The sequence below is a fragment of the Coenobita brevimanus genome, chromosome 13 (genome assembly GCF_032717465.1).
Source record: "Coenobita brevimanus isolate Jiangsu-jjx chromosome 13, ASM3271746v2, whole genome shotgun sequence".
In the NCBI taxonomy this organism is placed as follows: Eukaryota; Metazoa; Arthropoda; class Malacostraca; order Decapoda; family Coenobitidae; genus Coenobita; species Coenobita brevimanus.
In genome coordinates this window covers 8,022,447-8,048,384 of record NC_136966.1, presented here as the reverse complement: position 1 = coordinate 8,048,384, position 25,938 = coordinate 8,022,447, and the positions used below count along the sequence as shown (strand labels likewise).

General features: G+C 40.6%; 1 protein-coding gene across 1 annotated transcript; it reads left to right on the top strand.

Moving 5' to 3' along the window:
* The first annotated feature begins 3,218 nt into the window (after positions 1-3,218).
* Positions 3,219-25,314, top strand: LOC145414813 (sialin-like). The gene is made up of 11 exons (XM_080284244.1): positions 3,219-3,291; positions 5,032-5,190; positions 11,619-11,866; positions 12,084-12,239; positions 12,698-12,785; positions 12,975-13,131; positions 14,967-15,183; positions 22,141-22,273; positions 24,303-24,458; positions 24,687-24,772; positions 25,069-25,314. Exons 1-11 carry the CDS (start codon positions 3,219-3,221, stop codon positions 25,312-25,314), a joined length of 1,719 nt encoding a protein of 572 aa, XP_080140370.1.
* Positions 25,315-25,938: the final 624 nt, after the last annotated feature.

The following is a 25,938-nucleotide window of genomic DNA, read 5'->3' as shown; positions in this document are numbered from 1 at the left end:
TAGCTATTACTACTACTTCAACTAAAGTAATAATAATAATAATAATAATAACAATAATAATAATACGGGTACTGCTACCACTACCATTACTACTGCACTTCTATTATCGCTACTACTACTACTACTACTACTACGTCTATACTGCTGCTACTACTTTCTGTTATTCCTAGTAATTTGCGGTGATTAAGTTTGTGGTCTTTTCCTCGAGCCATAGGTGGAGACAGTCTTACTATTTTAATTTTTCTGTTCAAGTAAGATATGAGAGTCTTTCTTCATTCCATTGTATGATTTTTGTTGAGTTGTAAAGCTCTGTAAATAGGTTTTAAGTGCAAAGTGTAATTTTAGCTTTTTGTGTCTATTCTTTTTAGGGATAGGCCTACATTTAATTAGTGTTTTCTTTTCATTACTTTTCAGGTAGCAAAGGATAGACTACTTAGCCACGCTTTGGTCTTTCATCAAATTCAGATATAATTTGAGACTGCATTTTTTTTTCTTTGATTATCAACAACATCTTTTAGGACGCAACTATTTTTTTTTTTTTTTTACCAGATTATCGATCATGGCTTAAAGCATGGGGTAAAGTTCCAAATTTTGGCTACATGCAGCAGAAGTTTTAGCATGGTCCGGCCATATTTACCATTTTTATCGAATATTTTTCATGCGCGAAATTTGATTAAATATCAAGGGAAAACTGCAAACCCCCAAGGGAGGACTCTGTGGCCACATTTGGAAAATGCAGTATAGACAAAAGTGTTAGGTGGTCTGTTCTTTACTTTGTTGTGTCAGAGGCAACCATAACTTATAACACTGCCTACTAGGGAGGGCACTTGTCGTGGGACTTTGACAAGGAAAAATGTCAAATATCAAGACCTAAAGGAAGTGAGACTAGACCAAGGAAACAGTTCTGTAAGTTTATCTAAGCCAAGAAGGGAGAGAAGGAAGTTGGCGGGGTCGGATCATGCACCTGGGACACATTAAATAGTACCGTATCTTGGTTAGAAGTATATATGAAAAGTAAGGAAGTGGTCCATCGTTGGTGAGACTAAAATCCTAGTCCCTAAAGGCTAAAATCCTTCAATAATGTCCCAGAGGTGAGGGTTTATACCAAGAAAAGGACGCCAGTGCTTTAGGATTCCTTGCGAATACTAACATCATTTGCAGTGCAGGAAGTGAAGATAAAAAGAAAAATAATACCGTATTTTCTTGAAACTAATGTTCTTATACATTACATTCTTATTGTCACTTTTTGTAGATTATTTTCATTCCTGTTGGTAATAATTTAAAGCTCTCGAAATTGTCTACGAACGGCGAATGTGTCTATCAGTTTAACATCATTTATTAATGCTGATGTTGTTCCTTTCACACACACACACACACACACACACACACACACACACACACACACACACACACACACACACACACACACACACACACACACACACACTCTTCTATTATGAACGTTCAAGCTTTATTTTTGAATGTAGATAATTTTTCTATATTCACAAGCTGTTCACCAAATGTCTACCTTTAGCCATATAGATTTATTTTTTAAAGTGAGTATTTACTTTAATCTATAGTTTTTATTATATACGTAAAACAGTGAAAAACTCAGCCCAAGCAACTTCAAATATGATTCTTGAATGTATAGTAAAATTTCTTAAAAAACGCTGAAAATTTGTGACCATCGCCATATAAGATCCGATTTTTGTCCTTAATGTGGCAGTGGTGTTGTGATGTCATCTGTTCATGCATTAGCCAGTGTAAGGTAAGCGTTTGAAGGTAAGAGAAAATAAGGGGCATGCTGTGGAAAGAAGTGAAGGAAAACAAGGATAAAAAAACAAAAAGAGAGAGGATATGAAGACAGGAACACAGGAGGAAGGAAGATCCAAGAAAGAAGAGAAGTAAGGACGGAAGGGAAGGTAGGAAAGAAAGGGCAAGAAAAAGAGGTGAAGATATGACTGTAACGAGAGAAGAAAGAGTAGGAAAAAAAGACAAATATACTGTAGAATTATGCAAGGAGATGAAAGGCCGATAATAGAAGGTTATGATTGAAATTTATGAACAGCAAGACACGTTGGAAAAATATGGGAAAAATTTATGTAGTAAGAGGTGAACGAGGAGCAATGGGAAGAGAGAGGTAGTAGCGAGAGCAGAAGGTACAGAAGGTGGTGGATGAAAAGGGAAGTAGGAGGACCAGTTAAACAAGGAGGAGGAGGAGGAGAAAGGAAGTAACAGGTGCGGAAAGAGGAGGAGGAATAGGGGAAGGGAATTAATGTTCATCCTTATCACCACGAAGAGCACCATTTTTATTTATTTTTGCTATCGTTTTATTCTTTTATTCAATGAAGTGGATTGATTGGTGGCATCTGGCATATTTCCTCGGCCTGCCCAGAAGCCTCTCTGTACTCAGCTACCCTACTCCTGTGGAGCGTCAGCTCTTGCCAGAGGAGGTTGTGCTACCTAACTCCCCTGCCACCCCCACCGTGAACTTTAGCTACTGAAAGTTATTTATATATATATATATATATATATATATATATATATATATATATATATATATATATATATATATATATACTGAGAACTGTATATTATTGTACGTGAGTGAGGAAAGACAATTGTTGAACTGATTGAAAACATTATGTGATTTTTAACATACATTGTGACTGATAAATGCAGCTACATATTCATTAAAATATTTGCAAGCATGATGACAAACACAAAGAATTTTGCATTTTTGTTTAAGTTGGAGACACCCTCTGAAATACTGAGTAAAGATGTCCTTGATCTTTGATTTATTATTATCATACTTCAGCACAATCCTAGTGGTTTAAAAGAGCATTATTGTCATTATCTGACACGTTTTTATGATTCTGTACTTTTTATACGGTTTTAAAGCAACAGTGTCGTCTTTATAGGTTTCTGCTGCAATATGTCTTCAAAGGTCAATCCTCGCTGTCACGGCTTCAAGTGAATTACATGCTGTTTTATAATTTACAATATCTCGTATATATATATATATAGATAGATAGATAGATAGATAGACAGATGGATGGATTTAGATATGTATGTATATATATTTATAAAGCCAAAATCAGACAGTTGTACGGATCAACGTCTGTTTCTAGTTCAGAAATTTGATGACATTCTAAGGTCACTGTGTGTGTATTGTATAAACGCGTGGCATTGAAGGTGGGTGGAGTGGCCAGACGGTAATGTACAACCCTCGCCTTCACCTGCCCCTTGGAGTCATGGGTGCTGTCAACGCCTTCATCAGTAAAATAACAGGTGGGTTCACACACACACACACACACACACACACAAACACTTATCATTACTGTTAGGAAGAGAGGGAATGTGGATAGGTGGAAGTGCGTAGGGTTGGGGTGAAGAGGGGAAGCTTAACAAGTGATCGTACTATATTACTTTCAACTTAAGGAGTTTTATATCACCTGTTTCAAAACTACCAATTTTCATAGTATATCCTATCCTTCCGTTGTATGCTCTATATATTGTTCTCATATTGACAGGATATAGAAACAGTTTGCAGGAATATATAACATGATGTGTACCTGATACTGATGTAAACTGGCAAGGAAGAGGTGTTCATAGCTTGATACCTGCATGCGAATATCGCTTTTGCTTTTACAAACTAAAAAAAAAAACAAAAAAAACAAAAAACGCTCCTCCGCTTAAGAAAACCATCTGACAATCATCACAGTAAAGTAAAAATACTCAAGTGAAAACTGACTTTCAAAGATCAACGAAAGATTTCCCTTCATATATCAAGAAATACAGACTATTAACTTTCTTAAAATAGACTAATATTCCTCTGTCCGTATTTCCTACAGTACTTCCTGATCTGCAGTCTTTCAAACGCAGTGTGTCTAGGTATCTCGAAATGAATGGATCCTGAATTTGGCTCTCTCTTTTTTTTTTTTTTTTTTTTTTCTTGGAGGGAACGTTTTGTGGGCTCAGCCTTTGCTTCCTTCCTTGCATTAAAAAAAAAAAAAATGTTCTGCACTATTGACAGCAGTTTCCCTCGTGTCAGTGCTTATGAGTAATCCCAGATATGTGTTTTCCTTTTTCTTGGCCAACATTACGTAAAGTCAAAATTCTGATTATTAACTAGGCTATCTGTGTATGTGATGCAAAGGACTGTGATTAACAAGGATCAATAAGACAGAGAAGCCGTGTGTGTGTGTGTGTGTGTGTGTGTAATTCACCGGGTCCGTCAGGATCACTTGATGGTCGTGATAGTCAGCTTTTATCCTCCCGGAAGGGAGCTGAGAGCTCATATAGTCCGATCTAAGGGCAAGGCTGTGACCTTCACACAAGCACACACCCATCCCCTTGCTCAAGGAGGACAGTAACCACCCACTTCGTCAGTGAAACTTTTCGCAGCCTGAGCGAGGCGCGAACTCCCTTCTACCAATTGGCAAGCGAGAACGTTACCACTGCACCAGCGAGTGTGTGTGTGTGTGTGTGTGTGTGTGTGTGTGTGTGTGTGTGCTGGGGTGGGTGTGCGTATGGTGTGAGTTTGAGTGTGGCCTGGTTGTGAAGGTGGTGTAGATGGTAATGTGGTGTGGGTGTCTGATGGGCGTGCGTGTGTGAATGTACTGCTGGTATGGGTGAGTGTGGTATAGGGGTGCATGTGGGTGTGAGTGTGGTAAAGGCGTGGATGTGGGTATGATTTGGGTATGAGTGCAATACGGGTGTGGGTGTGGATGTGGGCATGGGTTGTGAGTGCGGGTGTGGGTGTACCTGCTGTATGACTGTGGTGTGGGTATGTGTAAAGGCGAGTGCTGTGTGGGTTCAGATACGGTTGTGAATGTGGGTGTGGGTGTATGGGTGTGTGTGTGGGTGTGCGTGTATTTGTGAGTACAATTGTGCCGTGGGTGTAGCCTACGTACGGGTGTAAGTGCAGTGTGGGTGATGGTATATGTGTGATAGAGGGTGTGGGTGTAATCTGAGGTTGTGGATATGTGTGGGTGTGGGCACTACTAACAACATAACTACCGCCTCCAGGTTGGGTGCCGTGTAGGGTGGCCTTGGGTGCAATGGCGTCGCTGGGGTTCATCAACCTCTTCATGGTGAGATTCAATTTGTCTGTCATCATCGTAGCCATGGTTGGTCGCAACACATCGGGCGCCACCCAGGCCTACTGCCACAACCTGACCCTTACAGGTAGCTAAAAAATTACTACTACTAAATTCTTACTGTCACAAGTACTATAGTCTATGCCTGGACTGACCAGACCCACAGGTGCACTACCAATGATGTATGTCTGTCACGAGTCGGCTAGTGACACTGGCTTTTGTGGGAAACCGCGAACTCAAGTGGAATCCCAGTTTATCGTTCAGTTAACCGCTCATCGGCGGGAGTCCTTTCAAATCAATTTTTCAGTGTCATAAGTGATCGTCTTTGTGTGAGACATTAGCGCTTCCGCTGAGCGATTTGTTTTGGGCGCGTTTTGCTCACTCTAGCCGTTAAAAAATGCGGCCCCTAGCTCTCTCTTTTTCCCACGAGTTTATTCAGTCCAGTGTCTGTTGTAACGGAGAGAGGTTCTGTGCTCCAGAAGTGAGAGGTCAACCCAGGCTCCACTAGACTACAGTTCTCCAGACTCCCACCCTTCGTTGGTGATACACCGCATTCATTGACCAGTATTTCTTTTCGTTTTCCTAGTCTTAAGAGCTTAGTTAAGGTGTTTTTCCTAGGCGTAAGAATTTAGCTCTTGAGTGAGTGAGTGAGTGCGATCTCATTAATTTGATTTTGAAATGTAACGTTAAATTTATTTTGTAATCAATAAATTTAACAGTTCTTTTTCTTGAGCTTAATTTAATGTAAACTCGTGTTTCATTTCTCCGCAATTAAGCTTATTTCTCTTATAGCTTCTAGCTTGCATAAACGTTTGCCATTCATAACTGGTACTTAGGCCAGTCTTGTGTATTAAGCTTAAAATCCGTTGTGCCTCCTAGGAGTTAAGCATCAACAAGAACCTGATACTATTATTAGTATTAGTGATTTATTGTCAGGGGTGAAGTAACTTTCTCCAGAGGCTAACAGTACTAACAAACAGCAATTGAGTAATTAGTCTCTGCTGTGTACTGTTGAGAAAGTTTATAAATTCTCGTTCTTAGAGAATCGTGCGAAGCAAGCCAGCGTAAAGTAATCGTTGCTTAATTTAGCAAGACAATCATTGTCCCTGCTCTTCAATATTATTTAACATTTATTAAATAATATTTGCTTTTATTTTAAAAACCCCGTGACAATGTCAAAACACAGACGTACCCATAAGACATACAGCTATTACGCCGCATTGCCAAGTCATGCAGATGGTCCTGGTAAATCTAACAGAAACACCTGCTTATCCAGTTACATTTGTTAACTGCAGCAGATGCACCTGCTCACAAACATACAAGTAATACAACTAAGTCACAAAGATACCACTGATCATCCACACAGAGACACCTGCTAAGCCACAAAAATACTCGTACATCTGCGAAGCCTCAAAGATACACCTGCTAAGCAACAACATTACATCTGCAAAGCCACAACAGTTCACCTGCTAAATCACAACGATAAACTGCTAAGCCACGGAGATACAAATAGTAATCCAAAATTATGAACCAGCTAAGTCACAACAGTATAATTTCTAAGCCACAAAGATAGACTGTTATACCACAAAGATCAACAGTTAACCCCATGAAAATATATTTCTTTGCCATAAAGATACCCTTAATCTGTAAATCTACACTATTAAGCCACACTGATACTTCTTCCAAACCACAGAGCTATATAACCTACTCTATTGCATATACTGTACACAAGTAAGTCGGGGAAATTTTCACAAAGACAAAACAGCGAATTCTGACAATGAAACTGTTTCTCCTATAGATTTTATTGGCTTTAAAAGAATTTGACCTTGAAATGTTTTGCAAATCACTAGTTTCCCAGGTATTAGCGTTTTTTCCGGCAATCTCCTAAGCAAAAGCTGGTCAGAACGCATTAAATAACCATGGGAATAACATTGTAAAATGGGATGTAATATCAGAAATCGCATAACTCACACAAAAAAGGGAAAATATCATACAGTATTTAAGACCTAATCATTTTTCCTAATTTATGGTGTAAATTAAAAAAAAGCAATAGGATTACAGTCCATTTAAGGCATTAAGTCTGCCCTCAAAATACACTGACACAAAGGTATTTTCCTCTCTTCTCCCCTCTCCATGCTTTCGGGATTGCAGAATCAGATCGGGATGAGAAGAATCCGAATTACAGTGTCACCTCGCAATCTCACCAGGTAAGACATTTAAAGGTTTACTGTGCGCCAGAAGTGAATAGAAGGAATTAATAAGGAATAGCTTATGACCTGTATTTTTCATAAAGATTCATCATGTCAGTTTGTCAGTTATCAGCCATATAACCATTATCAAACCGTACCTTATAGGCTTGATGGATTTTGACAAAATACTTATAATTCGCAATTTGATTTCTTATCGAGTCTCCCAGGAATTGAATTCATCAATTTACTGTTATCTTTTATGGTCATCTAACTATGATGACATAGTCTAAAAAGGATGGCTTGGGATACTCCTGACTTAATCATTTAAACTATTAATTTCATGGACGAATATTAAACTTCTTTAATGTTCACGTTCTTAATCATTGTCATTACTACTACTCATCCACTGACATTGTCACCACTGCCTATCCCTGTCCACTGACACTGTCACAACTACTTATCCCTGTCCAGTGACACCGACACTACTATCTGTCACTGGTCATTGACACTACCACCACCACCACCACCAGTTCCAGTCCACTTATGCTGATGCTGCCACCATCACCTGTCCACTGCCACCATCACTACCTGTCACTGTCCATTGACACTACCACCACGACCAACACTTGCCCACTAACACTGACACCATTACATGTCTAACAGCAAGGCCACCTCTACCTATCCCTGTCCACTGCCACTACCACTACTTCCTGTGTCTGTCTACTTTCACTGCCACTACTTCCTCTCCTTGTCCAACTGTCATTGCTATCACTGTCGGTCCGAGTCCAATGACATTATGACTATTACCTGTCCACTGACGTTACCATCATAATCTCTCCACTATCACTTTTACCATTACTTTTCCACTGACTTTACCACCATTACTTGTCCACTAACACCACCACCATTTCCTGCCCATGTCCAGTGACACTTCCAACAGGAAATGTTCACTGACAGTGCCACCACTTCCAGTCTCTGTTCACTGACACTGCTACCACTACCCAACACTTAGCTCTAGGTTTCTCAGACCACTGCTGATATATCACTGGCCTGTGTTCCACGATATTCGCATGTCTCGAAACAAGTTCAGTAAGCACCAAGTATGAATGAACACGAAATATTCCTGGCGAACTATTATCCCAGCGTGTAGTTCTAATACAGCTATTCGGTACTATTGCGGCCAGGAGTTCTTAGCCACCCTCGTCCAGCCAACCCGTGTATGTGGCAGCGTCGCATTCACGAGCACATACGTTGCCTTCGATGCATTTCTGTCGAAAAATATTCCTTAAGCTTTGGGCTTGTACTAATGGATAAAGCAATAATAATATTTATTTTGAAGGTTTGACTCCGATAGCACGAATATATCATACTGATTATGATTATTTAATAACTTGTTTCACGTATAGAGCCAAGCAAGTGACAAATATGTATATTTGGTTCCACTCCACGACTTCCTGTAAGTTTGAACCAGCGAACACAGAGTGAACAAGTTCGAAGCATTGATTTGTTAACAGGAGAGAGAGAGAGAGAGAGAGAGAGAGAGAGAGAGAGAGAGAGAGAGAGAGAGAGAGAGAGAGCGTGTATGATGGGTGCCTGTGAAATTTGGAATAATGAAGTGAAGGTAGACTGGGGCAGGGAAATGCAAGGGATGAGAAACCCTGGATTCCTGTGATCCATTGAAAACAGGCCACAGTGTGAATATTTCTTCCATCAGTCACTAAAACTTGCCTTGCTTTGTAATATATATATATATATATATATATATATATATATATATATATATATATATATATATATGTATATATATATATATATTTGTGTCCGACTCTGGGCATAGGCTTCACAGCCTGCTATCAAGGCCCAGCAGTCCTCCTACATACCATACACCTCTACATGTCACCTAGATATATATATATATATATATATATATATATATATATATATATATATATATATATATATATATATATATATGTTAGGATTGCTTTCGTTGGAATAATGAATTAGGAGATAAATGTTGTTGATTTAACAAAAAGCTGTGCTTAAGAAAGTAATTTGCCTCTCTGTCCAGAGAGATATATCCAGTTAATTGGAAAAATACTCATGAGTTTGCCAAAAATCTCCAGGTGCCAACCATCAGAGAGAGAAAAAAATCCGAACATAAGGCATTTAACAGAAGTTACGCGGCCTGCCAAATTATTTGACAAAGTCAACTGGCGGTACCCAGAATAAAACCCATCTTTTATATTGTCCGACGAGATGTTATCCTGGGATAAATAAACTCCTTCGTCATCAGCCAAAAGAAAAATTGCCTGTTTAGCTTGAGCACCTTATTTACTCATATCGCATAAAATCATGTGAATGTAGCCGGAATGAAGCCCCTTATCTACGGCCTGGCAAACTCCCTGTAAAGAGTACCCGGTACTGTTTTCTACCGACAGACTGAGTTAAGCGGTGAGACTCATCTTTCGTGTAGGGAAATCCACCCCGCCTCTGTGTGTGTGTGTGTGTGTGTGTGTGTGTGTGTGTGTGTGTGTGTGTGTGTGCGTGTGTGTGTGTGTGTGGAACTGAGAGTCATCTGACTTGCGGAGCATGGTATGCGGATTGGTAGGCTGGTGACTGGGTGGGTGGATTGGTTAGTGTAGGCTGGTTGTTTCACAGGCGGATTAGGTGGAGTGGGTGGGCGAGAGGGAGGGAAAGGGTTGTTGGGCTGGTTAAGTGGGATGGAGTGGGGTTCGTGCATTGTTTAAATGGGGTGGGTGGTGGGGCTACCCAAGGTCCTTGGACCTTGGGGCTACCTGTAGAACAAGGCAAGAGACGGGTTCGTGTCGTCCTACTTTTGAGGCATATTGTATTGAGTAAGGTTGTGGCTATGTGCGTTGATGGGTGGGTGTGTAGATGGATGGATGTATTGTGGGAAAACAGGCCTCTGGGGTTAGGTGATTTGAGTTAATGTCCGAGTTGGGAAATCGGTGCACAAGGGATATTATTCTGAAATCATGCTGAAGTAGGTATATATATCCAGTGGGTTACAACAGGTTCATCGTGCAATACGTCTGTTGGTTAAGAGGTCTGTTTCAACTGCACGCATCAGTGGGTGATATAACCACGTCGGATAGCAGGTTTATGGGAAAAATAGGTTCATTATGAAAAATACATCCATGGGTATACGTCCATGTAGGAAACCTGCATCCATGGAGAGATTCAAGGTGGATGAAGAAATTGGTCCGCGGGGAAAAAATACATCAATGGGGAAAATTAGTTCGTGGGAAAATAGGTTACGTAGAAAAGTAGGCGTCTTTGAAAAAAAAAGTCATTAAGGAAAATAGGTCCATGGTGGATTGTGCTCTGGTGAAAATGTCCATTGATAAAAATATTCATGGGGTGAAAATAGGTCCATAGGAGCATACACGTACTGTAAACATACATAGAGCTATTTAAAATAAATAGGACTTAAAATATCCAACTTTTAACAGCAACCGTTGCCTGGAATTAGGCTTTCCACTGCACACCTTGGACCAAACAACCATTAGCCAGACCCTATTACCACTTCGTCATCCAGTCATATTTCATAATTTACCTTCATTTAGTCATTTAGGCATAGAAAGCCAACCGAAACGAAAGGAAAAATCCCAGTTTAACTGTGTTGAGCACCTCATTTCTCCACTTCATTCCTCTAAAATTCACGGGCACCCGCTACTCTCTCTCTCTCTCTCTCTCTCTCTCTCTCTCTCTCTCTCCTGTTAACAAATCAATGCTTCGAACTTGTTCACTCTGTGTTCGTTGGTTCAAACTTACAGGAAGTCGTGGCGTGGAACCAAATATACATATTTGTCACTTGCTTGGCTCTATACGAGAAACAAGTTATTAAATAATCAGTATGATATATTCGTGCTATCGGAGTCAAACCTTCAAAGTAAATATTATTATTGCTTTATCCATTAGTACAAGCCCAAAGCTGAAGGAATATTTTTCGACAGAAATGCATCGAAGGCAACTTCTGTGTTCGTGAATGCGACGCTGCCACATACACGGGTTGGCTGGACGAGGGTGGCTAAGAACTCCTGGCCGCAATAGTGTATATATATATATATATATATATATATATATATATATATATATATATATATATATATATCTATATCTATCTATCTATCTATCTATATATATATATATATATATATATATATATATATATATATATATATATATATTTATTATACATAGATACATATGTCAGGGCTCAGGTAGAGACACTGGGCAAAATGGGACTATGTGCTATGTGAACAGCTGTGGGCCGTTATATGAATTTACGCTTGTTCGCCAGGCATCACTACCCATCAACCAACACCACCGTGTTTCCATCCTTATCCACTGACACTAACGTCTTTCCTTTCTTGTACCCTGACACTGTCGTCTATCCTTCCTTGCTCACTAATACCTCCATCTCATCTGTTCACTGGCTGTCGTTGGCTGGGTGTCGTGGCCGCTGGGTTACAGGGAGAGTTCGACTGGACGGAGACCGTTCAGGGTCTGGTGCTGGGCAGCTTCAGCTATGGCTACATTCTGACGCAGGTCAGGTCAGGATCTTAGGTACATCTTGTATCATTCTTATGCAATTCACAGTTAACTAGGAGTAAGTGAAGCGTAGAAATATATCTGGTTACGTATGTCAAAGATTAAGAATGTTGAAACAGGAAAATAACATGCAGAATCTTTATATGTTCAGTGATGTATACTGTATCATGATTCCTGCAAGAGCTGAATGTGTGTGTGTGGGTGTGGGCGACAGGTGGTTGGTGGACGACTGGCAGAGGTGTATGGAGTCAAGTGGGTGTTTGGTGGGTGCATCCTTGCTGGGGGAGTGAGCAACCTGCTGTCTCCAGCGGCCGCCAGACTCCATTATGGGGTCTTCATCGCACTCAGGGTGCTGCAGGGCCTTTGCCAGGTCAGTCCTTGGGTTTCTGCCTCACCACACTGAAAGAGCTGCAATACTTCAAACAGCTCAGTCTCTAGCTAGACCTCGTCACACTGAGGGTGCTGCTGAGTCTTTGTCAGGTTTTCATGTTTGTGTCTGGCTTCTAATTTATAACGCTTAAGGTGCTGGAAGGCCTCTGTTATGCCAGTCCTTCAGGTCTGTATATTCTTTTACCACAAACGCATCTATTATCACATACTTAAATAATTAGTAAGTAATAGTTTACATCTAATGTAGGTGTGTTGTTTCTCTCAGATGGTCATGTAAAGATTTATGCCTGGGCCTTGACAGGTCAGTGGCTCCAAAATAGCCATGTATCAGCAACTCCAAACTTTTTTGTACACTATCTTGTGATATTATAGATACCATTAGGTAATAATGCAAATATATTGTGTTGCTATTAATGAATCTTTCCCCGGGGTGTGTAGGGCGTGGCGTGGCCCAGCATGCATATCTGTCTGGCCCAGTGGATTCCACCTCTCGAGCGACCTCGCTTTATTTCTCTTGTGTACTTTGGTAAGAAGCAGTCCTTGCAGTCTTTCCGCTTGTCTCTACTTTAGTATATAATAAAGCTATCGACGTTTATGCAACTGCTATTGTAATTATATTTTTTATGCATCAGCTCTGTGCAGGCCAGAGTTCCTATAACACAGTGCTAACACTGCTTTTTTTTTTTTTTTTTTTTTTTTTCTGCCACCCCATAAGCCTCCACTCTGGGCACATCCATAACCTTGCCGATGTGTGGCCTTATCATTGATGCCTTGGGCTGGGCTGCTGCCTTCTACATTATTGGCAGCCTGTCGGTGGTCTGGTTCATCATCTGGGCCCTCATCATACACAGCACCCCAGCTCATCACCCAAGGTACCGTACGGTCTCCAGTAAAAGTACGGCGCTGTTCCCAAACGAAGGATGGTGACCAGTATTCTGAACCACAGCAAGATGAGTTAAACAGTGACAGTCTGATGGATGAAAACTTTCAGTAGCTGTTGATGTCAGTCCAGTAAAATATCACGTAATTTTGCCGCACGCACGGGGACGGCCAAATATTGTGCTTGTCCCTAACATTATCAGCCAGTCAATCAGTCAGTCACTCACTGAGTTACATATTTTCTTGAAGAATGGGGTCCAAGCCTTATGGGAGGAATGTAAGGAAAGCGAAATTCTGCACAACGGTAGACCTGTCCCCGAGCCAGGTTTCAGGCAGAGTGAGACCCCTGATTAGGCCGACCCTCCATGGGAGCCACCTGGTGTCCCACCAAAATTAGTTATGCACAGTCAGTATTTTTTTTTTTTTTTAAATCGAGGAATAAGAATTCGTTAACAATGGTAGAGTTTCATTCGCAGCAGGGTGCAAGCATGATGGGACCCAGAAAGTCGCATTCCCTAGGAGTTGGCCTCTGGTAGTCTCGGACAAAGTCGTCGTGCACCAACAAAGTTTTTAGTTGATGAACATGATTTTTTGCAGTCTGACAAATGTTCACCCCAGCCTCGCTTTAGGAAGATTGGAACCTTCGAGGGTCGCCTCTGACGGGGGTGGGAAGGCCCCCATGGGTAACAGCAAAGCCATTATGTCTGGCCATAGTTTTTAAAATAAGTACACGAACTTTTGTTAGTTGTTAGTGTTTACCCTTGTCACATTTTAGGAAGGGTGTCACCCCTGATGACCTCCAGCCATCGGCGGTGAGGGAGGTGGGGGGGGGGAATTACCCCGAAAGGGATAATGCCATAATATTTTACTTGAGAGCTTGAAGTTTTGCAGAATGGTAGACGTTTACTGAGGTCACGTTTTAGGCAGGGTGAGACACCCTAAGACCACCCTGGCCTCAGCCTTTATGAACAGTCATTGCTTTTAATCTAGGAACACAAAATTTTGCTTACTGGTAGACGTTCCCCCCAGCCACGATTGTGGCAAGGTGCGACCCCTGATGATCACACCCATGGGCGAATGCTCCCAGGAACGACAACATCATAGTTTGTACGTGGTAGGAACATGAACTCTTGCATAGTTTGTACGTGGTAGGGGCATGAACTATTGCACGGTAGTTGACCTTCACCCGGACCAGAGTGTTCAGAGGGTGAGACCACCGGGGTTCACCTAACCACCTAACCCATAAACACTTATTATCTTTCCCATTACAGGATTGCGGGGGTGGGTGAGGTTATCGAAAGTGAACTTCGTCTTGTTCCATTTTACTTGTTTGTGACAGTAAGATTTCTGTGATGTCACAGCATCTCTTGTTTCTACTTATCTTCTGCCAACAGAGATTCTTCAGCTTAAAAGACAAACTTGAAACTGAACGTGTCATTATCATGCTGAATAAATTCTGGTCGTCTGCTGCTAGTCAACGATACAGCAGTATGTAATAGCTAGAAATTACTATTTTTTGTCCGAATACACTTTACATTTTTTACGCGTTTATTTAATTGTGCTTTAATGTTATTGTTATCCCTGATGATGCTAGTCGGTTACTTATCAAAGTAGTAGCGTGAGTTTACTGTTGATATTACCATTGATGTTGCCTGTGGATCATTTACCATACTCTTATATGAAAACTGTTACAGAAGCATGCTAGATGAGTTACGTTTCATAAAACAGCCCGCTAAAAATTGTTGTGATGCTACCATTTCTACAACTGTTGACTCTGCTAGCGGGCCACATAACACACACGAATACTCGTAGACGGTCGTTTTTGCAGAATTAGTCCAGAGGAGCTGCAGTACATAGAGTCCGCCACTAGGACCACTGGCACCAGCAAGAAGGGACCACCACGGGTGCCCTGGCGACGCATAGCCGGCAGTCTGCCTGTCTGGGCCATCATCATCTGTGACATGGGCAACTCCTGGGGCATTTCACTCATCAACTTCCTTCTTCCTACCTTCCTGAAGAACATCTTGGGGTTCTCCATCAAAACGGTTGGAAATCTATAACTACAGTACCCTTTATAGAACCTTATTTTTGGTTTTCTTTCTCTCTCTTCTGATTTGTGTTGCTAGAGTTATCAGTGAGCGTTAATCTTGATCTGCCCCATGTGAATGTGGTAGTATACAGCGGCATGATGAATAATCTTTACTCTAGTTTCCGGGAGTACTGGATGGACAGATATACTGTTTACCATTATTTTCCTTTTATTTAATACAGGGTGACAGAGAAAAATGCATTACAGTGCTAGAATAGAAGAGCATTATAAGACTAGGCACCAGACCATGAAGGATTTTACATAACAAAAATTATAATCTTTTATGCCATGGATTATAAGAAATGCACACACACACACACACACACACACACACACACACACACACACACACACACACACACACACACACACACACACACGTGTGTGTGTGTGTGTGTGTGTGTGTGTGTGTGTGTGTGTGTGTATAAAGTCAGCGCGCTGCGATGAGTCTTGTCCCCTTGGTGGTCAATGGGTGCCTCCGAAAATTCTCGGTCATAACGGGACTGGAGTCGTCCCTTTGTTCCTTATGTACTTCTTTAAAATGAACAACGACTCTGAAATGAGTTGGGATGAAGAAAAAAAAAATCACTTTACAAGTGGAAGAAATTATTTTTGTGCCTTTCTACTGCATGTGGATCATTCAGGCAGCCAATCTTTTTCTACCGTGTCACAAGATTCTCTTAGAGTACAACATTCAGCATTGGAATTTACAACGCTTTTGCCAACCGTGAAGAGTACCATAGAGCAGACAACACAGTCTCCTGACCAACATGAGAGTCCAATCCGGTATTCCTGTTGCAGGCACGACATAATAATTATTACAGCACTGGCTCCCTTAGATACTGTGCCGTGTCCCTATTTTGTCCCAGAATGTAGTGTACTTTGACCTCATATCAAGGTGAGGATAGTACTAGAAAGCGATGTTAACAGGGAAGAAAACGGGTTACTCACAGACAAACTACGTCTAGTCTCAGCACTACATGCTCCTGAAACATTCAGGCTTCTCTCATCACTGCTGAACTCCTCGCCATGTTAGAGGATGTGTTGGTTGAACTACCACTTCCCAGTCTGTAGATGAAACGATGGTTTATGTGGCCGTGGGCCTTTGTGAAACCTTTGTTATAATAATAATAATAATAATAATAATAATAATAATTATTATTATTATTATTATTATCAAACTATTCCTCGAGTCAAAGATCACTGACTCGGCGTGGCAGTTCCAAGGTAGACTAGTAAAATAAGTTCCTGGGGTAGGAGGAGATGTTTCTGATGCTAGGAATTTATTATTCACTGTGAAAGTGATGGAGATGATGATGATGATGATAAGGATACTGGTGAGGCCATCTATTTTTTTTCTTTTAAATGCTAGGAAAAAGGAACCAAAGGCCACGAGCCCGCAATACTGTTCCCTCCAAGAGAAAAACAAAATGCAAGAGAGAGCCAAATTCAAGATCCGTTCAATTCGAGATGCATGGACACTGCGTTTGAAAGACTGGAGATCATAGCTAGCAGAAATACAGACAAAGGGAGACAGTTCCAGAGTTGACCTGTTGTACAAATGAAGGACTGGGAGTAATGGTTAACTCTTGCATTAGAAAGTTGGACAGAAAACGGATGAGAGTGTGCTGCTAGACGTGTGTTACGTGCCCGTCGTAAAGGTGGAGGGATGCATGCAGACAGTTCAGAGGAACAATGACCATTGAGTAACGACAGAAAAGAGATAAAGATGCAACAGTGCGGCGACGAGACAGAGATTGAAGGAAGCCAGTAAGAGGAGGAGAGTTAATGAGACGAAAATCCTTTGACTCCACCCTACTGAGAAGAGCTGTATGTGGGGAGCCCCCCCCCACACATGAGAGTTGTACTCTACACAGGGACGAATAAAACCCGTGTATAAAGTCAACAACTGTGCACGGGTAAAGAAGGAACGGAGTCGGCCTAGCACACCTAATCACTTGGAAGCAGATTTTGCAAGAGATGCAATATGATCTTACCAAGACAAGTCCCGAGTAAATGAAACCCCAAGCAAGTTCAAGGATGATGCAGGCTTAAGCTGAGTATTATTAAACATTAGAGGGTACTCCTGTGGAAGATTTTGTTGGGTTGGCAGGTGTAAGAACTGAGTCTTTGATGCATTAAAAACAACAAGATTATTTTTACCCCAGACAGTGATGCGAGCCAAGTAAGACATTAGGAGTGTCATAGCCTCATCCCTTGTTTGTTGAAGTACCTGCTGAGATGGACGTTGCGGGAACCGAATGGAAAGGTGAAGGGTGGAGTCATCAGCATACGAGTGGATAGGGTTACATGTACAGCTTAGAAGGTCATTGATGAATAAAAGAAAGAGAGTTGGTGATAGGACAGAGCCCTGAGGAACACCACTGTTGATAGATGTAGGAGAAGAACGATGGCCGTCTACAACAGCGGCTATAGAACGACCAGAAAGGAAGCTAAAATGAAGGCACAGATAGAAGGCTAGAAACCATAAGAGGGCAGTTTGGAAGTTAAAGATTTATGCTAGACTCGATCGAAAACCTTTGAGATGTCAAGTGCAATCGCAAAGCTTTCGCCAAAGTCCCGAAAGGAGGATGACCAGAAGTCTGAAAGGTAGGTGAGAAGATCGCCAGTGGAGCGTCCCTGGCGAAACCCATACTGACGATCAGAAAGAAGGTTGTGATAGGAAAGACGCTTTATTTTCTATTAAGAAATGACTCAAAAACTTTTGAGATACAGGATGTTAAAGCAATTGGATGATACTTAAAGGGTTGGGAATGGTCACCCTTCTTTGGGACTGGCTGAATGAGAGCAAACTTCCTGCAAGAAGGAAAGGTACAAGTTGACAGACAATGGTGAAAGACTTTACCTAGGCAGGGTGTTAGCACAGTTCTTGAGGACAACAGGAGGGAATCCATCAGGCCCATATGCCTTGTTAGTATTGAGGCCAGTGATGGCAGAAAATACATCAGCTGAAGAAATTTTAATGTCAGCCATGAGGAAGTCAGAGGGGGGAAGTGATGGAGGAACAGCACCGGAATCATCTAAGGTGGAATTGGAGGAGAAAGTCTGAGCGAAGAGATCTGCTTTATCAGTAGAAGAAATAGGTACAGTACCATCGGAGTAGAAAAGAGGTGGGAAGGATGATGAGGTAAAGTTGTTAGAAAGTTTTTTGGCAAGGTGCCAGAAGGAGCGACAAGAATTCGAGTTGGAGAATTGAGAGCATTTAGTACGGATGAAATTGTCTTTAGCAGAACAATGAACAGACTACCGTACTGTATTGTGATTTCGGAAACATGTGCAAATGATTAAAGAAGATCGTGGTAAAAGTGGGAAAACGTAGGTAATGAAACTGGAAGATTGCTAACAACTGGGTGATAAATAAGGCTAATTTGAAAAGACTATTTTGAAAAAAAATGTACTAGAATGATAACACAGAACGATGGTAAACAAGTGGTCCTGGCTGTGTCTAGTAAAGGAATGTGGTATCCTAAAGTGTGAAAAAACAGAGGTGGGGAATACTACAGACGTGATGATGGTGTTGATTTGGTACAATAACTTGTAGGCATCCACATTTGAATGTGTGGAACGTGCTCGAGCGTGCAACTTGCTAATATTGTTATTTTAGTTAAAAGTATACCATCCCGCGTGTCTGGTATTAATAGACATTACGAATTAATGAGAAAAACCACTTAAGTATCAAGTATTACTTTTCCGTAAGCTCTCCAAGGATGTGCGTAATAGGCTGCATTTAATAATTTCCTTGGTAACCCAGTTTTGAAGCTCATTTGGCACGTTTTTTTTTTCTTTTTAGCGGTATGATGGTGATCATTTAGAAAATTTACTATGCAACACATAATTTTTGTTTTTCCTCGTGCCAAGGTCTAACGTAGTTAATATTTTTTGATAACCCAACGTTGGCGCTCAGTTTGTCATTGTCTCATTTATTTATTCATTTATTTATTTATTACTCTTTCTCAGCAATATGGTACGAATAATATGAAAAACAACTTAACTTGCGCACGTTACGTTTCCATTACCTTTTCGCTGCAGCTTTAATAATGCAGTGCTGGCGCTCAACATGGCGATATGGGACTTTTCAGTACCACTGTGGCTGCAACTTTTCAAAGATAATAAAAATATACACTCAGTGCTTTTCACGAGCTTTTCAGCAACGGACGTATATCCGTTGTGACTTTATTTTTAAAGACAGCTCGAAACTGGTGCTCTTCCCATCCAGCCAACCACATATCGTCTACGGCAGTGTTCCAGAACCAGTGTGTGTGCCGCCCAAAGCTTCGTGGTGTATCTCGGTACTTTACTCTCCTCTCTCTTTACAGTCATTATGAAAGAATAATATTAATATCATATCAGTAAACAATAGATAAAAGCCAGTGCCAGAAATAAATCAGCGGATGTATTAAACTTCACTGTTCACTAACGTATATATTCATGTAATACGAGTAGGCTACATAACAAACCTTCGCCATCAACTGTCTTATCTGGACATGAGTAAAATATTTTGAAGTGTATGCGTGTCCTTCAGTATAGTAGGATGCGCCTCGTCCCATGAGAGTTTTATACATGTAGTGTACAAGCATTGGCTGCTGGCGTTTTAGTGCTGTTATTATAAGAGTTTACCCTGACACAGCTATTCCCTCGAGAGAAATATCGTAACAGAAAACTCTTGTGTTATACAGAACATTGACTCGGTTTGTGATAATTTTGCTTCAGCTGTTGAAGCATCGGTTGGTTATCTCTCTTTGAAGGCACAGGACGAACTTGTGGTTATTAAGAATTATCGTAACCTCAAACTTAAATACATCGAAACACTCTTAGACATTATTAGGGTAGAGCTGAGCGTACCCAGCTATCCCCAAGCGTGCCACTGACATTATATTGTCATTTTCAGCAACATATCTGTGTTAAGTAAGCTTTCCAGAATTAACATTTATCTGTATAAAGAACAAAAAAAAGTTCATGTCTTAAACCCCCAGATGAGGAACTTCGTGTGAGGCTTTCAGTAGTAGGACCAGACATTAAGCACCTGTGTTCCTAAAAATATGCACAAGTTTCTCATTAATTAAAATTGAGAGAATCACATCCATGCATTTTTTTGGTAAGAAACATTTTGACTTATTATCATTATTGCTGAAAGTTTCAGTGAAAAAATTTACATCACTTGGGGCTGGAAATATAAATCTTGTTAAACGCGTTCTGTCCCCGTAAAACTGATTGAGTTTATTTTCTGAAAAAAAAAGAAATAAATAAATAAAATAAAATTTTCAGAAATTATCCCCTTTAAATGAAGCATGCAAATATATAATACTGTATGAATTCAAATAATCTTTATTTCTTAATATTTAAAATTCCTTGGATACTATGAAATCATATATGGTACTTTAAATCCACGGTTCTGTACATCTAGCATTGTTTCATCGTGTGTCAGCACAAGAAAAAGTAACTATGCAAAGAGGAAACTAACCATGCCAAATACTTATTAAGTGTGCCACAAGAGTTCATCACACTGAATAAAGTGCCGTGAACTACGAACGGTCGTGGAGCACTGGTCTAACGTTTCTGTTCACTCGTAAAATATAACTCTAAGGTACAGAGAAGTATAACCAATCGTGCATCACAAACGGACCTGCATAAGGGCATGCAGCATCACTCATAAATTATGCAACCTCAGCTTATAAATTATGAGTATGCCTAACAGAAACAGGATGAATTCAGGATCAGGAAGGAGAGGCGAATTTTGAAGACGTTATGCCATATACTGAGGTGAAGGGTATCTTTAGAGAAAGTTCCAGAATTCTGACAATTTTTTAGTGCCAAAGCACGAAAATACGAATATCAGTAAAGCGTTGGCTACTAATGAAGAGGATAATTATAATACAATGTTATGTGCTAGGGAGAGACTTGAACTGCGGAAAGATTTTACGTGCCATGGTACAGAGTTTAGAATAAGAGAGACAAATGAATTATGAATGCTAGGATAGAGTACCTTGATGAAGTTAAATTGTTTGGATTTTAAAGGCCTGAGAGATAACTGAGTAGCTGCGGCGACATGATTGCATCGTGTGCAGCAAAGCACACCATCTACCGTGTGTGTGTGTGTGTGTGTGTGTGAAGTTTTGGTTTGGTATGAGTTTCAAAAGTCAAGACTAAGAACAGTGGAGACAGAATTGTATCTCACAGCATATATAATCCATAGGTTCACCAGGCTAAGAAATAAAGAGATTCGGAATAGAAAGGGAGTAAAGAATTCTACTGATCACATAATAAAAGTGAGTGTTCTTAAATAAAAGAAAAACAGAAATACTGTTTGTATGGTGTTGCAATTTTGTTAAATCCAGAGTGGAATGAAGTGTGAAGGGTCAGTGGCTGAGTATGATAAGTGAATATGAGAGAAAATGAGGTATTGGAGCTGAGGAATAAAAAAAAAAAAAACTGAATACCTGTAGACAAACTAACCACACAGAGTATTAATAGGGTTCATCCTTATTTGGCTGTACAGGAAGCGATCCCTCCCATACAGGTGTTGTGAAACACAGTTGTTACGGAACAGTGAATTTCGGAAACTTAAATGATGAGTGAATGGATGTAATGCCTATATTGCTGGCAGTCTTCTGGCAGGACCATTTTAATATATTCGTTTTCCTTTGTCTATAATCTACCTTTCCCATTTGTTACTTGAAATGTCTATAATCTACCTTTCCCATTTGTTACTTGAAATCAGCGTAAGAAAATTTATGGGCATTTTGCTGGCAGTTCTACATTAACGTATTCGTCTGCCTTTATCTGCAACCTACCTTCCCCATTTGCTAGTTGAAAATTGAAAATAGTAAATCTGTGAATTATGATCACTGGTTTTGGTTATCTTTTTCACTCCTTACACTTTCCTCCGAGTCAGAACGGTGTCCTGTCAGCGTTGCCGTCCATTAGTCGATATATTGGTGCCCTGATGACATCATCCCTGGCCACCTGGGTAACCTCACGGGGCATACTCTCGATCATCAACACACGCAGGGTCTTCAGTGCCATTGGTAAGTAATATACATGCATACACACACACACACACACACACACACACACACACACACCTCTCTCTCTCTCTCTCTAAACTCTGTCTGTCTGTCTGTCTCTATATATATTGGAGAAACGCACATTACGCGTGCATACATATATGAAACGTTTTTTACGTTCTAGCTAGGAACCAAACCAGGGAATCCTAGCTAGGAGGCAGGCACTGAATTCTATGAAGAACCAGGCAAAACCACTATGAGATGATACATTTTTCAATCTGGACCCAGAAGATGACATATTTCAGAGTCATCTGTATTTTTGCTCAGTGAACCATGTAAATCCATTACGGTTGGATATATTTTTCAATCTGATTATAGATGATGACACATATATCAGAGTCATCTTGATTTTTTGCCTAGCCCCACACAACTTGACAAGTGACATAGCAGTTTTAATCTATCCCAACCAGTACAAGCGCCTACCTATGTATTGAAGCGACATACATTACACGTGCATACTTATGTGAAGAATTTTTAATGATCAAGCTAGGAATCGAACCCGAGACTCCTATATTTTTGCTTAAACAAATCTTTTGACAACCAATTATCCGACAGACAAGCACATGTTACATTCCAGGGCAAGTCATCACGAACACGAAATTTCCTTAACGGTGTACCACAGGGCTGTGTTCTCTCACCCACATTCTTCAGCCCATACAGTACAGACATGATATTCCCACACCTCAGGCACCCACAAACATTGTCTCATTTGTAGATGGCCTCACCACAACAACCACACACCACATTGCAGACACACTGTGCACACTGCAACAGGACTGTCTCAACACACTGCAGACTTGGACTGAGGACAACAGGCTGAAGATCTCCCCAGCCGAATCCACCACCACACCATCACCAGCAGTAAATATGAACACGGATAATCTCCCCACATCACACTTAACAATGTACGTGTGCCACAAACACCCTTCATTAAGATCGTTAGACTGGCATACTATGACAGAGGACTCACCATCAAGCCCAGACTCAATGCTCCCATTGCAAATCATACGGAACAACGCCCTATGCATCACCACTGCTGCACCTTAATTTTACGGAAGTTTCATCAGATCCTTCCCTCCACTCATATTAATTCCTTTGTTTTAACATCGGTCGAAAGTGATACACAATCAGATATAATTACAGGGAAATATATGGTGCTACCTACCTATTTGCAAACATCTCCTTTCTGCTTTAAGATAAAGGAAATTTTGAAACAGAATTAGAGTTAGCTTAAGATGTAGTATATTATCCCAGCCCATATACATACCGTAAACACTGCACCTAAGTTTATATGAATCTACACATGGAATAGTTGCCAAAGTTAACACACGATATTCTGAATTTTCATCAACACCATATCTGATTGGGACAAACATTTTTCCAGAGAAATACTTAACAATATGACAGAATCAGTTTCAGTGACACATCCTTTCAATTCATCTGTGATACTGTTCATCAAACGCTGGATGATGGCATTAGTGTTTTTCATGCCTGTAAGGCATCACTTAACACTTGAAAATTTGCCCATAAATAACAAAGCAAAAGATTTCATGAGCTCTGCCAGTAACTGAAATCGTCCTGCATCCTTACATTAATTCAGTATTACTTACGGATTTTTTATCCCTAATTTATTGATGGATTCATACGCAATGAATAAATAATTTTTGTTTTTTGCTCCATGCCGAGTCTGAGAGGCCCTTAATAAAGTGGTTAACTGCCCTCTTGAAGTATATTCCCTTTGCACTCCATTCACTGTGAACCGTGGACCTGTAACGTTCATCTTCCTACATGACCTAGATAACACTGACAAGTGGTTATTTCAAAAGATAAGATTTCCTTCAAAAGACAGAGAGCAAAGAGATACAGATGGATGTGATCAATAGTATTACCAGCCGTCTTCACATGCAGGAAGTTTATATAAATCTACAATAATCACAGTGTGCACAATTTATGTCATGGTAATTTCTAAGGCGTTGCTGTGATGTTGCAGCCATGATGATGCCAGCGATGTTATTTGTGGTGCTGGTGCACGTTGGATGTGACTGGCAGGCTACCATCGCCATCCTCTGCCTCGCCCTCTTCTTTAATGGTGCCGTCACCAGCAGTTTCATCGTCAACCACACAGACATTGCACCAAACTTCAGTGGTGAGCTGGTATAGATCACTTTCCAACAGTTCCCTCTGTATATATCTCACTGTTGATTTATTATTTTTCCTTGCCGACGGAGTTGTAACAGTCAAGTCATGCCTACCTTGCGTAGTTATCAGTCGTTCCGAGATGTGGCGATGAGAATGATGCTATAGAGTTAAGGTGTGCTGTTGTACCCACCGAGATGATACATTAAAACAGAATAGATAGTGGTGCTTCCCACAGGAACACTCTTCGGTCTGAGCAACATGTGCGGCAACACGGTGTCCACCTTCGTGCCACTAGTGACGGGCATCATGACAGAGGGTCAGGTAGGTCTCTAGGAAACAAAAATTGTACCACATGAGTGCATTTTGTTTCTGTCTTCTCATCTTGCAGTAATGAAGCGCCGATTTCATAGAGGGTTCTGGAATTGCCGTGTTCATCTTTCCTTTCTCTTACCAACAACATTACGAGTCCGTCATGAGCATATATTTTAATACAGTATGCATGCACTGAAACACATTTCTGACAAAAGTAATGAAATAAATAAAGATGCGGCTATTTCAGTTGCCACCTAATTTCCTTATTTGTGTGTGTGTGTGTGTGTGTGTGTGTGTGTGTGTAGCAAACCCTGGACCAGTGGAGGAAGGTGTTCTGGGTGTGTGTACCCATGTACGTTCTGCCAGGACTCTTCTACCTCATTTTCCTCTCGGGCACCGTCCAGCCGTGGAACTACGACGACCAGGAACCTCCTGCACTGTCCAACACTGCTACCACCAAAGGCACCACCATCTCACGCACTAGCACCTCCGTCATTCCAAACAAGACAGAGCTGAATGGCAAGACAAATGATGGACGGTGCATCATGTGAGAATATCTTGTCGCCATGGAAGACATAAATCATTGCATGCCTCTAACAAAAAAAGTTCCTATGAGGCTTGTATCTGGGATCGGTAACCAAACGAGGGGTAGGTTATGAACAAATATTATAACATTCTCTAAATATCCTAATAATCTTTTTGAAGACGTTGCTTGTTTCTTTGGAGCCTTCAGAACGAACAGAAATATACACAGAACCTGCTCAGTGCGCTATACCTCAGTGAATTGCTAGATTGCCTTGATGTATGGCTACTTCTCAGAAACATGCAGAATAAAGGAGACACCACGTTTAAACTTAATTAACTACAAACTTTTCAGGCAAACAAAGGTAACGCAATTCCGATATTTTCAACACTGTGACAGAAGTATGCTTAAATATAAATGGAACACAGTATTAGCATATTTGATCCCAAAAGTGTTAATATTAGTGCCTTAAAATGAAATTATGTGTTTAGAAGGTACATTATGTATGTACTTTCTCAGGATGCACAACATAAAATCAAATTAGTTACCTATTTATTTCTTGTGTAGCTACAATAAGGAAGCTTCGCCATGGGAACATTTTACATTTGTCTCAATTACTCGCTAACTATATGCTTAACTGTAATCATATCCC

Coding starts and splice junctions, on each gene's coding strand:
- LOC145414813 (XM_080284244.1), top strand. CDS start 3,219: ATGTACAACCCTCGCCTTCACCTGCCCCTTGGAGTCATGGGTGCTGTC. Junction 5,191..11,618: donor CCACAACCTGACCCTTACAG/GTAGCTAAAAAA, acceptor CTTGTTCGCCAG/GCATCACTACCCATCAACCA. Junction 11,867..12,083: donor ATGGCTACATTCTGACGCAG/GTCAGGTCAGGA, acceptor TGTGGGCGACAG/GTGGTTGGTGGACGACTGGC.